The following is a 15,792-nucleotide window of genomic DNA, read 5'->3' on the forward strand; positions in this document are numbered from 1 at the left end:
TTTAACAGAAATTGCCACAAATGTTTCAGATTTTACTCTCGTGCAGGCAAAAGATTAAAGAAACAACCCTCAAAATGAACTGTTGCTCCCTTAAAAGCGACACATCAAATAATCCCTTAATAAATAAAATTTTAAATGCAGTGCAATAAAATCTGCTCAAATTAAAATTCTAGATGTGTCATTTTCAGATTGTCAGAGAAGTTGGCCTTACAGACCTGGTAGGAATCCCGGGAGACAGTGATGAGCAAGCTGAAGGGAGATCCAGCAGGAAATGGAGAGTTGTACTTCCTCTCTTCGGCGCCCCATTTGCCATACTGGAAGGTGTTGGTAACAACATAAGGTTGGCTTTCATATCGTGGGTTTATGTGAAGAGCAATGTCTGCACCGGCCCTTGAACCACACTGTAAATTCACATGGAACCTGGAGAAAAACAGAAGTCATCAAATAATGATGTGCTACATGATGTAAAATTGTGTAAACATTGCCAAGATGTAGCTTTGTTGTGCATTGCTATGTAATGGCCAGTTGTAATATGGGAAATCAGCTGTACATGTTCAAACAAGAAATTAATTCTGAAGTCTGAATCTGCGTTTTTGAGACTGTCATTGTTACATTGCCGTTTAAAGGTGAAATAGTCAGCCATGCTGTTGTTGATCACTTACTTCATGCATTAAGCGTCTGAACACATACAATTGCTATCTGGACACGTTAAAGTAAAAAACTGAATATTTGCCGGATTGTGCCTTAAATGTACATGAATTCAAAATTTTTAAGTAAAATAAATGCTTACTAAGGGCATTTTTTTAATAGTGCTAATATGTTTTAATGATGGCTTTCAAGAGTAACCAATACTTGTAACAGTAATGCATTGAAAGCTTGCAATTCTAACTCACTGGATGTAGGTTTTGGGTATAAGCCTGCCATTGGCTGATAATCTCAGTCAGCAATCTCAGTCAGACATACCTTTCTGTTATCCTGTTTTGGTTTTTGTACTCGTTTGGAATTTTCATTGCATTAGTTTATATGGACCTTTGCATTTTACCTAGATTCTTCAATGGTCTTGTTTGCTCCCCACTGTTAGAATGAAATGAAACTGCTAACAACAAAAGCATTAGAGATAGTATTTGTCATAATCCGTATGAGAATGTTAGGTGGTATTCCACTGTTTACCTCTGAGAAAATCTACACACTGTAGTACACTACGTATACGGAGAGTAAAGCTAAGACTACAATAAAAACATCTTAGCTGGATCACTTGAATTAAGAAAAACATGTTTTATGAAATGTTCTATTTTATACTCCTTTCACTAAATGTTGAGGGTAAGAGGTGAGAAATAAGGAAATGTGCAGTCTAACCTGTCTGCTCTAGGCAGGACTCGTCCACTGATGCTGACAGACTGCCCCTCCTGCAGACCACCATGGATTGATCCAGTGAAGGGGATTCTCTACAAGGGACAGGGTGCAACATGTCAGAAGCCATTCTGCTAATATTATAGTACACTGCAGGCACAATTATTAAGCAAATTGTATTCGTCAGAAGTAATTTTCTTCTTGAACAAATCCAGTGCTCTGACCCAGTTCAGCTCAGTGTTTTGTCGTTCTCAAGGGAATATACAGTTGCACTTTTATAAATCCTTCACATTTGAAGTTTTTGCAGACATTGTCAGAAAAGGGTTCATCCTCATAATAGTGGTGTAGTAATCATATGTTGTCCACCTCCTGAACATACATGACTTAAAAAAAAATAGACAAATATGAAACACAAAAACATAAATAATATTTTGGGTCTTTCAAAAATATCTAGTGACCAGTACAACCACCTTTCTTTCAGTAAGTACCATGACATTGATCTGGAGCCTCCTAAATGTTGCTCACAGAGGTGTATTGTCTTTCCTCACTATAAATCTCATGCTTGAAAACACCCACATGCACTCAATAGGATTTGAGTTGGGTATGGAAGCATGACTGCATGTGATGAAGCATTAATAATAATAATAATAATAATAATAATAATAATAATAATAATAATAATAATAATAATACATTTTATTTGTAAGCGCCTTTCTTGACACCCAAGGTCACTTTACAAGAAAAACAAATACAACAGAACAGATAAAGACCATGCATAAAGATAAAAAACATACATAAGGATAAAAACCATACATACACAAGAAAGAGGCAGAGCGAATAAGCAGTCTTGAACAGGTGAGTTTTGAGTCTGGATTTGAAGAGAGGCAGGGAGTCAATATATTGAATGTCCGGTGGGAGTGAGTTCCAGAGTTTGGGAGCAGAGCTGTTGAAATCCCTGCTCCCCATGGTGCTGAGGTGGGCAGGGGGTACTGTGAGGTGGATGGAGGAAGAGGATCTGAGAGACTGGGTGGAGGAGGCGATGTGAAGGGGATCAGACAGATAGAGAGGGGCGAGGTTGTGGATGGCGAATGTATACAGGAGGATTTTGAATGCTATTCTGGATTTGACAGGGAGCCAGTGGAGCTGCTGTAGGACGGGGGTGATGTGATGAAATGAGGGGGTTTTGGAGATGATGAGAGCAGCTGAATGCTGGACTAGTTGAAGCTTATGGAGGGATTTGTGAGGGAGACCGAAGAGAACTACAGTAGTCAATGCGGGAAGTGACAAGGCTATGGACCAGGATGGAGGTAGTAGGGGTGAGGGAGGGCCGGAGACGATTGATGTTGCGGAGATGGAAATATGCAGACCGGGTGATGTTATTGATACGGGATTGGAAGTAAAATGAGGTATCGAGGATGACACTCGGACTCTTAACCTGAGAGGAGGGAGAAACTGAGGCACTGTCAATGGTGAGGGAGAAACTGTCAATTTCGGATAGTGTAGATTTTGTTCCAATGAGAAGAAGCTCTGTTTTGTCACTGTTTAGTTTTAGGAGGTTTGAGGTGAACCAGGATTTTATTTCAGAGAAGCAGTTGGTGAGGGAGGAGGGTGGGAATGTGGAGTTGGGTTTACTGGATAAGTAGAGCTGGGTGCCATCCCCATAACAATGAAAATGAACGTTGTATTTATGGAAGATATTGCCAACGGGAAAGAGGTAAGATGATAAAAAGAAGTCACACCTGAAGAGACAGGGGAGGCTGGGAACAGAAGGACTTGAGTTGGATGAACTGAGTGCAGCTTTTAGAGATATGAATGACACCAGACCAGTGCGGTGCCAGTGATGCCAATGGAGGACAGTCTATCGAGGAGGCTGGTGTTAGAGATTGTGTCGAAGGCCGCACTCGGATCAAGGAGAATGAGAATGGTGAGTAATCCAAAATCAGCTGCTGGGAGGAGATCGTTAGTGGTTTTTATGCATTTATCCACTGTCCTGCATGAAGATCATGGCCTTCCTGTATGCAGTGGAATTCGTCCAGTACTTCGGCTTCAAGAACGTATCTAACAGAACCTGGCAGTAGGTCTGGGAACGGATTTGTAATGATGGCAGCAAGTACCAATAATCTTCCTCCTTATTACTGGGATCTGACTTGAAGTGGTGCAATGTGTCCATAAAGACAGTGTTACATTTTTTTTTACGTTGGTGGGTATGTAAGGGGCCCCATGATGGAAAATTGAAAAAGTCATCTGCCAAAATCTATGATAGTCTGTGTGGATGTGTCTGTAGATGTCCGTGTGCAGACCAAAATTTGTGCAACTGCCCTTGTGGTGAAGTTGTTCAAAATGTGTGCAACTACACACTACAAGCTACTCTAGCCACAGCTGGCTAGAGTAACACAAGGTCCCTGCTTCAAGGTAAAGTGAAAAATTAAGAGATATCAATGACCAACCAGCATGTGACAAATGTCCTTAGTGAAACACATCGCAAATCATTTGAGAGCAAACACCAAACATGCTCAGTGATTTATACAAATAGGTCAGAGGGCAGTGGCATAAAGTAGCTCAGTGCATTTACTCAAGCGCTGTACTTGCTGATACTGGAGTTTTTCCACTGTTTTATCCACTACTCCACTACTCCACTTAAGTTCAGAGGCAAATATTGTACTTTTTTATTTTACTACTTTCTGTGCATATTCAGACTATTAGTACAAAATATAAACAACACATATATTATAACATAGCTGATTATTGATGGAATGCCCCGCAGTTATGTCTAATCATCAGATTAGTTATTAATACCCATGCAGAGGAAAGTTTAAGAGTACCTAGCTGTAACTGATGTTCATACTAATGCAGGACTTGTAGTTCTAAGAGAGCATTTCGACACTTTGGTATCATTACTAAAGTACAGGAATTCCAATATATTTAAAAAGCATATTTAGAACAACAGGAACTGAAACAAGGTGCCATAGTACTCTATAAAACAAACCATAAGACACAGTAAAACACAACCACTAAAAGACAAACTACAGTAAAGTGACAATAAAATCAAGAAAACTCAAAGATGCAACAGGAATAAAGATCAGGACACTGCATTCAGCTCTAACTGGATGGCATGCCAACTTGAACAACTTCAGAAGTCACTTCAAATGTTCTAAAGTCCGAGCAGCTGCTTGGTGATGTGAACGGCACACTGTCCACATTGGGAGCAGCTACTTGCACAGGCGCCATCTCCTCACTTTATACCATCCAGGAGTGAAATTAGACCTCTGCTAGATACGGAAGTGCCAACAAATCAAGTCCTAAAGCTAGAGGTGGAGCTTTTCCGGACCGTGCCGCCTCTGTTTCACATGAACGCGGTAAGAGAGCAACTGGGACGCGCGTTCGTTCTAGCCTCGTGCCTGCGCCCTGCGATAACGGTTTTCGCTCGCTTGCTCGCGGATAGTGCAGACCTATGTCCTGCACACACCTAGTTTTCTGTGCCTCCTGGTTTCCTGTCCTCTGCTGGAGGGTGATTAAAGTAGCGGCCAGCCTGCTGCCGGACCACTCCTCTGAACCAACCCGTAGCTCAGAGCTTCATGTGCCTTCTCTGCTTTTGCACTTCTAGTCCACTACAGTTCAGAGGCAAATATTGTACTTTTTTATGACTATTTTCTGTGCAAATTCAGGTTAGTAGTACATAATATAAACAACAAATATATTGTAACGTAGCCGATTATTGATGGAATGTCCCGCTTCTCTAACAGCCAGTCAGCTAACATGACTGCGCCGTGCTGTCTGTGTTCCGCCCCTGAGCGGAGGATAGGAGCGGCCCAGTGGTGTCTCTACCGCCCGCAGCACACATCATTTCTCACAAATTACACACGAAAATGCACAACTTGTCGTTACTTACTGGGTTGTAAAAAGGTGACTGCTGATTAAAAGACATGTTCCCAAACTGAAAGGTGCAGTTCGCTGAGCAGCAGTGTGTGCGCTCTGGACTCCGACACGAAATGAAAACTTTTACAAGATCCGCTTTTATTTCACGGATAGGTTTCGATTTCTGCGTAGTAGGCGGTGTTTACCCCTGCAACCCAGCCAAAAAGATAACCAATATACAGATTAGTATTCAGCATCAATTAAAATAAAACATTGTCATTTAGGACTGTTTGTGAATAGATTTGTACTGTATGTGTTACCTTTACCAAAAAGTTGTCTCTTATTCACTGAAGTTACATCCCCCTCGTGAAGTGGTGCACTAATACAGCTTGGTATGTGAATGTAAAGCTAATTACCATGTGCTTCGACTACAATAAAAGAAAGGTAATGGATGGTACTCACCTCGAGAATGTTTTTAGGGGTCTGAGGGGTAATTTTCAGAAAAACATATGCAATTTAATGAAAGAAGATCACCTAGAAGAAGAAAACTTCACTGCAGATTTTCCAAGCTGCTGGGACACGCTTGCATTCTGTCTGTTTTTAAACCAGTCTTTAATGGAAATCTGAGACCCAGCACATTACACAGGGCCAGCAGTCTCCAACATCTTGTTTTTGTTTTCACTGAATTCCTGGAATGACTTATATAATAGAAGGCAAAAGGAGAAAAAAGGTCTGGGCACATGGGAAAAGTAAAACAAAAAATTTAAAATTCAAGGTCAGTAACTTAATTATTGACCATTTGTGTGTGAAGAACCCGCTTCATAATGCTTTAAGCTTTAATACCTTCCATACACTCCACACCTACTGTAAATGACACTGACACTGGGTGTGGGAAGTCAGTCTGTACACAGGTCTCTGGCTGGGAAACCACACAATGTCAAAAAAGGAAGTGAATCAAAGATTGTGTTACTGTGAAAGGTTGTCTACTTCACTAAGGACTATGAACACAATCTTTCAAAATAGATCTAAGGTATTCAGTTCATTTAGAAGATAATAGAAACTACTGCAACTGGCTTTCTGTCATTACACATCCACAAAGGAAGAAACAAGAAAGGAATACTTATCTTGTGTAATTGCACTTTGTAATATTAGGGGGTATTCTTTCATAAATAGACTGTGTATTTGGATACTCTAGCTTTTCCTCGCATAGGGTTTTTGACTGGTAGTATCACTTCTATATCCAGCAGCATATGACAGTTGAAGCTGTTTTATTAGTGAGGTTGATGAATAACTAGTCATGTGACTGGCACAAGTGATCTGAGTGTGTCTACTGTTGGGTCAAGGAGAATAATTACATGACTGCAGATAAGAAACAGCTATATATGGCTTACTTTGGAGTGTGTGTGTGTGTGTGTGTGTGTGTAGTCCCATTCCCAGCACAGTCAGGGCCAAAGATGAAAGAAAAGGACTCAATAATTAGTTAAACACCACATTCTACTAATGTCCTGTCCAAGTGAAAAAGGCAAAGCAGTGACTGTAAGTGTGACACGCCAAACTTTTTTAGGTCTGTGTCGGTATTTTCAGTTTTACATACTTCTGCTATTCGAACACAGCAGACCTTTTGTGTTTCTGTTTTCCTCTTCAGTTATTCCACACACAGCATATATTATGTACATGTTAGTTGTAGTACTTCAGCAAAGTTATGCCCCATTTACACTCAGTGAAATACTCCAAACCCAGGACACACATTGTTATTGCTGTAAGGTTTTCTCAAATACTAATATTGATATTGTAGTTGCTGCTTTTAATTATTCAAGGTATTATACAAAAACAAAACAGATAAAAAGCAAAATAGTTCTGATGATTTAGAACAGAGTATTTGCACTGTTAATCACTCAGATGATTTAGTTTATTGAAGACAGTCAAAGTATTATAAGACACATGACAACTGATAATGAATTAAAATGTTCATATGTTTCTTTTGGCATGACAGAATTTAAACCTAACTGCTCAGATTTGAAGCTCAGCAATATAATCAGGTGCAAGCTAAAAGCCTCCAGTGATACTGATAGCACCTTTAAATTGGTCTTCCATTTTAGACAGGTCGTGAGGCTGCATTTAGGTACAGTACCTGCTAAACACCAACATGAGGACATTACTAAAATAAGTTTCCAAGCTGATGTTAGGAGTGAATTGCATCTACAAGTGAATCAAATTTCACCTAAATAATGTTATGCATGTACTTATTTTCAAAGCTGGCCTGAATTTATTGGTTTTGAAGTATCGACATTCAAAACCAATACAATAACCAACAAATAAATACATGTGGTTGTGGCTGCTCCTAATTCTTAAATACTTGAATCCTCTAATATATCTGACAATTTTTGTTTGTTTGTTTTGTTTTTAATTTTTGAATACAAGACAGTTAATTCTGTTGACTAGGTCTCCATTTGATTTAAACTTGTTTGAGAGTTAGTATAGACTTAGATTGAACTAGGTCTGCTGTGGTGATTTGAGCCATCTATACAAGTTGCTTGTACAGGTACAGTTAATTCAGTATTCAGACCCTTCCCTTTTCACACACCTTATTATGCTGCAGATTTAATTTCTATAGATAAAAGGAAAATTTCAGACTTTAGCTATTACAATAAAAGTGCAATATTAAAGAAGTAAAGGCCTCTGGGTAGAGAAGATTTGCTTCTGTGTCATGATCCTGAAGGTGACGGCATGTTAATAAAGTGCATCAGCAGTGCATTTCCAGCATCCACACACTCTGTAACACATGGTGCATTCTCTAAGCATGGACCCATGATGCAGCCTTCATAGCTAGAAGCTCCCACTCTTCCTTTGCTTAAAAATATGTTTTTATTTTGCCAGTATGTGTTAATGATAAAATTTTCATATATATATATATATATATATATATATATATATATATATATATATATATATATATATATATATATATATATATATATACGCACACACACACACACACACACACACACACACACACACACACACGTACACACACACACACACACACACACACACGCACACACACACATCCCCCCATGCAAATGGGCCCAGTACCATTAACTTGGAGGTTGGAACGTCCATTATTTTCTGCCAAACACTGTGAAATGTGGTCTGTATTAACGGGGCTGGTGGTGTTAGATATGTGCTTGGTTTGCATGTGATAACGTCGCCTCAGCCTGCAGTAACTATACGCGGCCTTTGTTAAGCAAACTGTCAGGTAAAGTTTTGAAATGAATGTTCTCACTTTCAAGGGGTCTTTCTTTAGACTAGAGGAAACTAATAGAGTCAAACAGAGCCTGCACTTCTCTTGTTCCTAAATTTTTATGGCAGTTAGCAAACAACACTATAGTGTGTTACAACCAACTGGAACGGAGTATGGATCGGGAATCTAACTTTAGATTCAGTGTTTCTAATGATACCTGAAAAATGCCACTATTTATTTTTTTTTTTATCCTGTGTTAAAGTGGGACTGCTTGATTGCTTTGACAGCCAAGTAGAACATGTTTTCACATTGTCTTCATGGATAATTGAGTGGAGATTGGTGGTAAAATGGCATTTATCTTCATTTATTATTTAAGCTCTAACACAATAAAGTATGCAAACAGTGACTGTATACTATCATGTTGTCTGACTTGACTGACTGTGACTACACAATGAGGTATATTACTGTGATCTGCATAACTGATGAAACAGTGATTCCGTAAGAAAATTGAGGACAGTAAGTAGCATGAAATCAGCTTTAATGTCTTCAGTTGTTCAGGCCAGAAGCTTACAAAGTATGAACACATCCTGTACAAAAGCAATTTACAAATAACTCCCATCCCCATAAAAAAAATGGGGGGGGGGATGACGACACAAAAGAAAAAAGAAAAAAAAACACAAACGTCCACTATAAACCTCTATATAAATATGACCTAGGTACCATCTAAAATGCTTGAAACCCTAGCACAAACATAACAACTGAATTAAATACAATCTCCAGCAGTATAATGTATTTCCATTCATTCATTAGGTCATATTTTATTCATGTTAGATTGCATTACACTGTGCCAGTGAAGCCTATTACATTCAGACACATTAAGTGGGTGAATATTTGCTCCTGCCTGAGGAAACAAAACACACAAACACATTAGCCACATCTAGTTCACTAACAACACCCAATGCAAAAGTGTACAGATAGGCGCACACCTGTTTTTCTGCTGTAAAAAACTATACTGTCCACAGATCACTGTTCTGCTATCAGAAGTCAAAGTAAGACTGAGCAAATACAAGTTCACTTGTAGCTCTCCTTATATATTAGTGGTGGAGGTATGAATTAGTGGTTTGCCCTGTGATCCATTAATGATGCTGGATCATTTAAAACACAAAGCCAAAGATGCCACAAGAAATAGTATTTTAGGACCAGCTTGTCATAAATGGCCACATTTGTGTTAAATATTATTGTAATACTGCACATTTCACTGCAGTGTTTCATGACATTGGTTAAGAGACTAAGAAAAGTCCCCTGATACTCATAACTACAGGGGTCAGTGTGGACAATCTTGTTTCCAAGGTTGCAATAAATAAAGAGTATTTTTCCTTATTTTGGGGAGTACACATTTCTGAAGATCAGTACATCTAAGTTAGAAAAATACATTGTCATTACCTCTTATGGTATCTCCCCACATATCTGTCTCTAAGGTTTACCAACTTTGTGGTGCTCAGAGGACTGAACATGACACTAACTGCTCTTTGAGGCTGTAATTATGTGCAATGATGCTCAACATTAAACATTAAGCATGCCCACATGCTCGCAGTGACAATGCTAGCATGCTGATATTTAGCAGATGTGTTCCTTATTGATGTCTTAGTTTAGGTTTTGTGATAGCATGGCAACATTTGTTCATTGGCACTAAACACAAGTCCAGCTGAGGCTGAAGGGGATGTCTTTAGGTATTTAGTATTTGGTCATAGACCAAAGTCCTGGAGAGACAGAATTAAAGATGGCATTTAATGAAAACTCAAATGGTCTTGTACCAAAAGGATGACTTTTGGCGTGCTGAGTGTTGCTAAAAATTTATTCATCTACAGATTTTGTTGTCAAAAGTCTTCATGTCCACAGTGTGTTCTGTAGATTAGCTAAAGTCACCAGGACACTGTACTGTACTGTATGTATCTGTATTGGAGGCCAAAAACTCAGAGACCAACACACAACCTTAAAACCACCCAAAAATCAAATAAATAACCCTTTAAATATGAACTTTGTGCCCTTGAAATAAAAGTATTTCATCTCTTTTAATTAGTATGCACTGAAACCAACAGCCTTCAATGTATGATGATTGCATTCGTAAAAGACTAGAGATTACAAATGTGGAGAGACCCTGTGGACAGACAGGCTCATAGGAGCCAACGGAAACTGGTAACCAATCTGAAATGTAAAAACTGATTCATGTTGATTGATGTAGACAAAGAGAAAAATAAGATAAAAGAAAAAAACACAGGCCAAACATAGCAGGAGAGTGACATGCAGTAAAGGTTTGTCTGGGTAGGATTTAAAACTGGGCTGAGCTCATTGTAGTGTTATTGTATTCAGCAGTGTCTGAAATCTCTCCATCATTCATCCATTCCCCATGTAACCAACGCTCAAACCTACTCAGTAAATTTTGGTTTTGAACACTTTCCTTTATCTTTTCTTTTTACATTGCCACTGACAGCTGTATAAATCCATAATGGTAATTTTTTCCATCATGCAACGTGTGTCAATATAGCTGGTCTAGTTCCATGTGTAAAGTTAGTTGTAACTTAGAAATGTTAATAATATAGTTTGCAACATTATTCATGTACTAGGGTTGTTTTACCATCAACAATTGTGTATTACAAGAAAAAATACAGCAGCTCATTTAGATGTGTTAACATGATATGTTTGAACACAACAAACTTTTGTTGCTTCTAGAGTATCCTCACTATAGGTATTTATGAGCCATAATGAAATTTGATGTTCATTCTGCTGAATGACAACAGAAACAAAAAACGTGAGTGAGAACAGCTGTATTGGGAATTCAGCCACATGGAAACAGAAATGTGTACACTAGTCGTAAGATGAATGACCAAATAATTGGGTGTCTGACAAATTTTTCTTTGGTGTCTATTAAAACTATAGTACAAGCCCTTAGTTGCCTGTACCCTTTATATTCTAGCACTATTATGCTTATGCTTTGCTATAAATCAAAAATAGAAAAATACCTCTGTTGCAAAGAAAACCAGTCCAACCAAACCTAGTGTTAAGAAGAAGCCTCTGCATGAAAATCACATTTAGAAGGACAAACCCATATTAATGAAGCTGTAAATGCAAATACAATCCATATCAAGCTGTCTGTCAAAAAGCCACACATGAGCTCATTCTGCAACATACATACAAGAGACAGTCAAAAAAGCTGCTACACTAGTCAATGGCCCTTTCTTGTTTCGCAGAAACATTTTACGAATCAATGAACTGGCACAATGTACCTGAACTACTACTTCTGTCTTTGTGCTGTTTGGCATGTAGTGCAATTGCTAAAGCTCTTCATAAAATGATATGCTTTGGTGACTGATGTACGTTCCACTTTGCATCTAAAGTTACATTATGGTACTTAGCCAGAGTACTAACATTTTCATGGAGACTTTATCACATGGCGTGAAGAATTAAGGTAACAAGAAGACAGATCAAATGTTACTATCTGAAAATACAAAAGCACTCTGAAAAACATCTTCTTTTCACAATATTGTCAGTATTTGCTTAATCCAATAGATGAGGCTCAGCTGGTATATTTGTACATGTATGAACAGTGTGCATTTAGGCCCTGATGGCAGTGATCTCCCAGGCAGTGATGGTGACCCCATGACCTTCACCAGGAAAAGAATGGAGTAAGAAGACAGAAATCAGGAATGCTGGAAAACAAGTAAGCGTATAAACAGACAGAGAAACAGAAGCAAAGACAGGGATGGAAATGCAGGAGCAAATAGACCGCAAACTGTGAGAAATTATTAAGATGTCTGGGGAAAAAAAGATGAAAGAAACTTGGGTGAAGGATCTAAAACACCATCCTTGGGTATATAAATTGAGTCCAACCAGATCTTCCCCCAGAATACAAAATAGTAGTCACATTAGAAATGGCCATTAATATTACTTGATCCACAATAGGACAACTCATATAATTTATGTTTTCAGGAAATAAATGTCAGCATTAAACATGTTCTGACTAGATTAAACAATGCAGACTCCCGTTTTCAATGCTGGTGAGAATGGTGATGCATGTTGGTTCACGCAGGAATATGAAAACTCTCTCTTTCTATGATACATACTCTGTGGTTTTCCAGAAGTGTCCAGGATGAGACAGCCTACGGTTGAGTTTGGGAAGTCTGTCGAGCATGTCTGCCAGCTGGGTAAAAGTTGGCCTGTCGTCTGCCTTGGACGACCAGCAGGCAGACAGGATCTCCTGGTGTGATGGACAGAAGAGGATTAATACATGACACAGGGTTTCTCAACTTCTATTGATCAAATTTGTTAGGTGTACGCTACTTTAAAACCAAACTATCACTGGCTGCGAATCTGATGTAAATAACAAACGTAATGCAAAGTCCTTTGAAATCTTAGTGCCTCTACTTCAGAACTGAACTGTATTGGACAGAGCCTCACTAATTTGCACTATTTTACTTCACGCAGTGATATACGATGCAGCTACCTGGCAGCAGCAAATGCCAGCCAGTTTTGCTAAAACAATCTTCCATTTAGCATTACAAGACTATTTGAGAGGGAGTGATGAGTTAAATGTGACAAACAGTGACAAAAAACTATGTTAGGTACTTCATACAGTTGCTAGCCTACTTAAAACTGACTCAGGTACACATAATAATCTGTAACTTCAGTTCTTGTTTTTCTGAACCTTGATGCTAAGTCTAGAGCGTAGATTTAGTTCATAGTATGTATTTCTGAAAAAAAAAATTGTCAAGTACATGCTAAAATGTAGAATAACAATTTCTTTTACATAATTCTGGAACTATTTTCTTAAAAAACAAAACAAAAAAAAGGTTACCTTCAAGAAACTAATATGGAAGCATATGTTGGACTTGATGAGGCTATTGTGGAATTACATTTTCACTTTCAAGTTTACATTAACATTTTATTAACATCCCCTGCTGTCTTCCATGATGGCCTGAATATTTCTGTATAATTATAGAGGAAAGCATAAATAAATTGTCAACGACAGTACGGATCCATAAAATTAAATTCATACAAAACCATGCCAGTCTTTTCAAAAAGGAGTAACTTCTGTCTTGAATAAAAAAGATGCATTTTCCCCAATCGTGGCTGTCTAATTGGTACTGGGCCAGTCATTTTGAGGGGTCTCAGTCCTTGTTTTATTAAGCACATATTGTAGGCTAAGAGCCAGCATTTTTGGAATGCTTTCTGGACAAACAGTTGTGTCAGCAAGATGACTGTTCTTCTACAGTCAGACTCACCGTGACCTCTTTGCCCAGATTGGCCTCTGCCAACACCTTCCTAATTCCCTCATTGCTGCCCACTAGCCAGATTTTAGCTTCCACAGGCTGGTTAGTGATCGGCCAGTCTCCAGTCTGCAGCTCATACCAGATTGTTCTGCAAATGACAAACACAAATACCAGACCAGATAACCTGTGGTGAAAGTGAAAGCATGTTATGTGCTAAACTTGTTTACATTCCACCTTTGCGCACGTCAAGTGAGCCTTCTCAAATATACTAAATGGAGCATGAAGTACACAGAGCTGACATTTTCAAATGTTTGTGGCCTTAAAAGTAATAAAACATGTCTGGTCTGCATTGGTGACTTAAACCCAAGACTACACAAAAATGATTGGTGTGTTAACTGTCACTAGTAAGTCTTAATTTGACTTAAAGAGAAATCAACTGTGGAAAAAATAAAAACAGGGTAAACTTATGGGACCTGCTTTAAATCTTTGTAAAAGTCAGAAAAGGCAGAATTTTGAACATATATGCAGAAATATCGTAGCAGCAAAAAATTGTCTGTATGTATCTATCTAAAATGTGTAACAAGATCGTTAATGAAGAATGAAGTCACACTCACTCTGTATGAGGTGCAAACTGAGCTTTTCTGTTCTGTGTGTTGGCAGCTACTCTGACCAAGCAGTCATGTTGGTACATGTGAGTCCCTCCATTTGAAACTGTTGTGCATTCCTGCACAAATAGACTGACTAAGAGTGACTTCCAACACTGCACTGCAAAATGAGAGTGCAGTCTGGAGCATCTAATTGTTGCCTAGGGATGGGTACCGAGCTCTGGTACTAAACGAACCCTGGTGTGATATTTTAAATAACAGAGGATCGATAAGCTCTGACAGTAACGGTTCTAACGGTACTTTAGAAAGTAAGAAGATTGTTATGTTACTCATTCTGTCTGCTCACCATAAGACATGTGTCTGGCATGTATGTGTCCATGATGCACTTCAGCTTTCTAGATCTAAAACAGAGTTCTGTCTGTCGCAGCCTATAGTTCAGACAGACAGAACTCCTGGTGTCTGAGGGGCGGAGCCTCTCCATCACTCACCTGCAGCTCTGTGCAGCACAAACAGGTGATTAACGTTCAGTAGTCTGATTAAAGTTCACGACAGCTGATGCACAAAATGTTTGTTGCCACAAAACTAACACGTTTGCATGCCAGAGCATAAACTGTGGAAACTTTCAGTAAAAGTTCATCACATACAGACAGAGAAATGCTCCATTTGACTGCTGAGCTCATAGTTCATCTCTCACTAACCAGGTATGAGTTAACTAAACTGCGATTAAAAGGTAGCATTTGCCAACTGTGTGTTAAACTGTCTGTGTTCATAAATTCAGTCTGAAAGTCAGAGCATCATCTGAACTGTTGTTCAGTACTGAGCAGCAGGATGATTTGAGGGCTGCAGACAAACTCTGACTTTATTTTCACTATTTCTCTGTCTGAATGTTGGTATCAGTGGTAGAAGAAGTACTTCAACTGTTTTCTTCACTAAGCTATAAAAATCACACAGTAAAAATACTGACAAAGTCCTGCATTCTTTTTAGTGAAATAGGTTTTACCAGCACAATGTACTAACATTTACTTAATACTACAATGCATGTGTGTGCTTGGATATCTTTTGCTGGTTCTCTTGTGCACAGCCTGTGAGGTTAAGGGATGCTGGTGCTTTATTGTTACTCAGTGATTCTAAATTTCGCACCCTTAATATAGTCAAACATTTATTAATATTTGTTTATAAGTATAATATGTAACAATACCCAAAAGCATAAACGTCAGCAGCATTGGAGAAAGGCAGCTGGTCCTCATCCACCTCTGGGCTTATCTTTTGAACAATCTCTGGGGCGAGGTAGTAGATCCAGCCCTGTGGTATCTGCAACACGTTCTTTCTTCTAAACACACACAAACATACACATGCACACATATTCATATATATATATATATATATATATATATATATATATATATATATATATATATATATATATAAATATATAATAGGTAATGGTAATAATGAGGAGACTGTGGCTTACCAG

At 38.6% G+C, this 15,792-nt stretch overlaps 1 protein-coding gene across 10 annotated transcripts in view; it reads right to left on the minus strand.

Annotated features, from left to right (window-relative positions):
• Positions 1-276: 276 nt before the first annotated feature.
• LOC111577493 (kinase suppressor of Ras 1-like) overlaps positions 277-15,792 on the minus strand; it is a 93,268-nt gene continuing 77,752 nt past the window's right edge. For 9 of the 10 annotated variants that reach the window (XM_035954458.2, XM_035954457.2, XM_055012537.1 and 6 more), the window contains 5 exons: positions 15,517-15,648; positions 13,726-13,861; positions 12,568-12,701; positions 1,357-1,445; positions 277-420 (listed from right to left, as the gene is read on the minus strand). In XM_035954458.2, the coding sequence (XP_035810351.1) occupies positions 410-420; positions 1,357-1,445; positions 12,568-12,701; positions 13,726-13,861; positions 15,517-15,648 (502 nt within the window). In that variant the 3' untranslated portion in view covers positions 277-409. Of the gene's footprint in view, positions 421-1,356; positions 1,446-8,967; positions 12,109-12,567; positions 12,702-13,725; positions 13,862-15,516; positions 15,649-15,792 lie in introns of those variants that run through there. The other variant, XM_035954455.2, reaches the window with a different exon arrangement.

Source organism: Amphiprion ocellaris, chromosome 7 (genome assembly GCF_022539595.1).
Source record: "Amphiprion ocellaris isolate individual 3 ecotype Okinawa chromosome 7, ASM2253959v1, whole genome shotgun sequence".
NCBI classification, from domain to species: Eukaryota; Metazoa; Chordata; class Actinopteri; family Pomacentridae; genus Amphiprion; species Amphiprion ocellaris.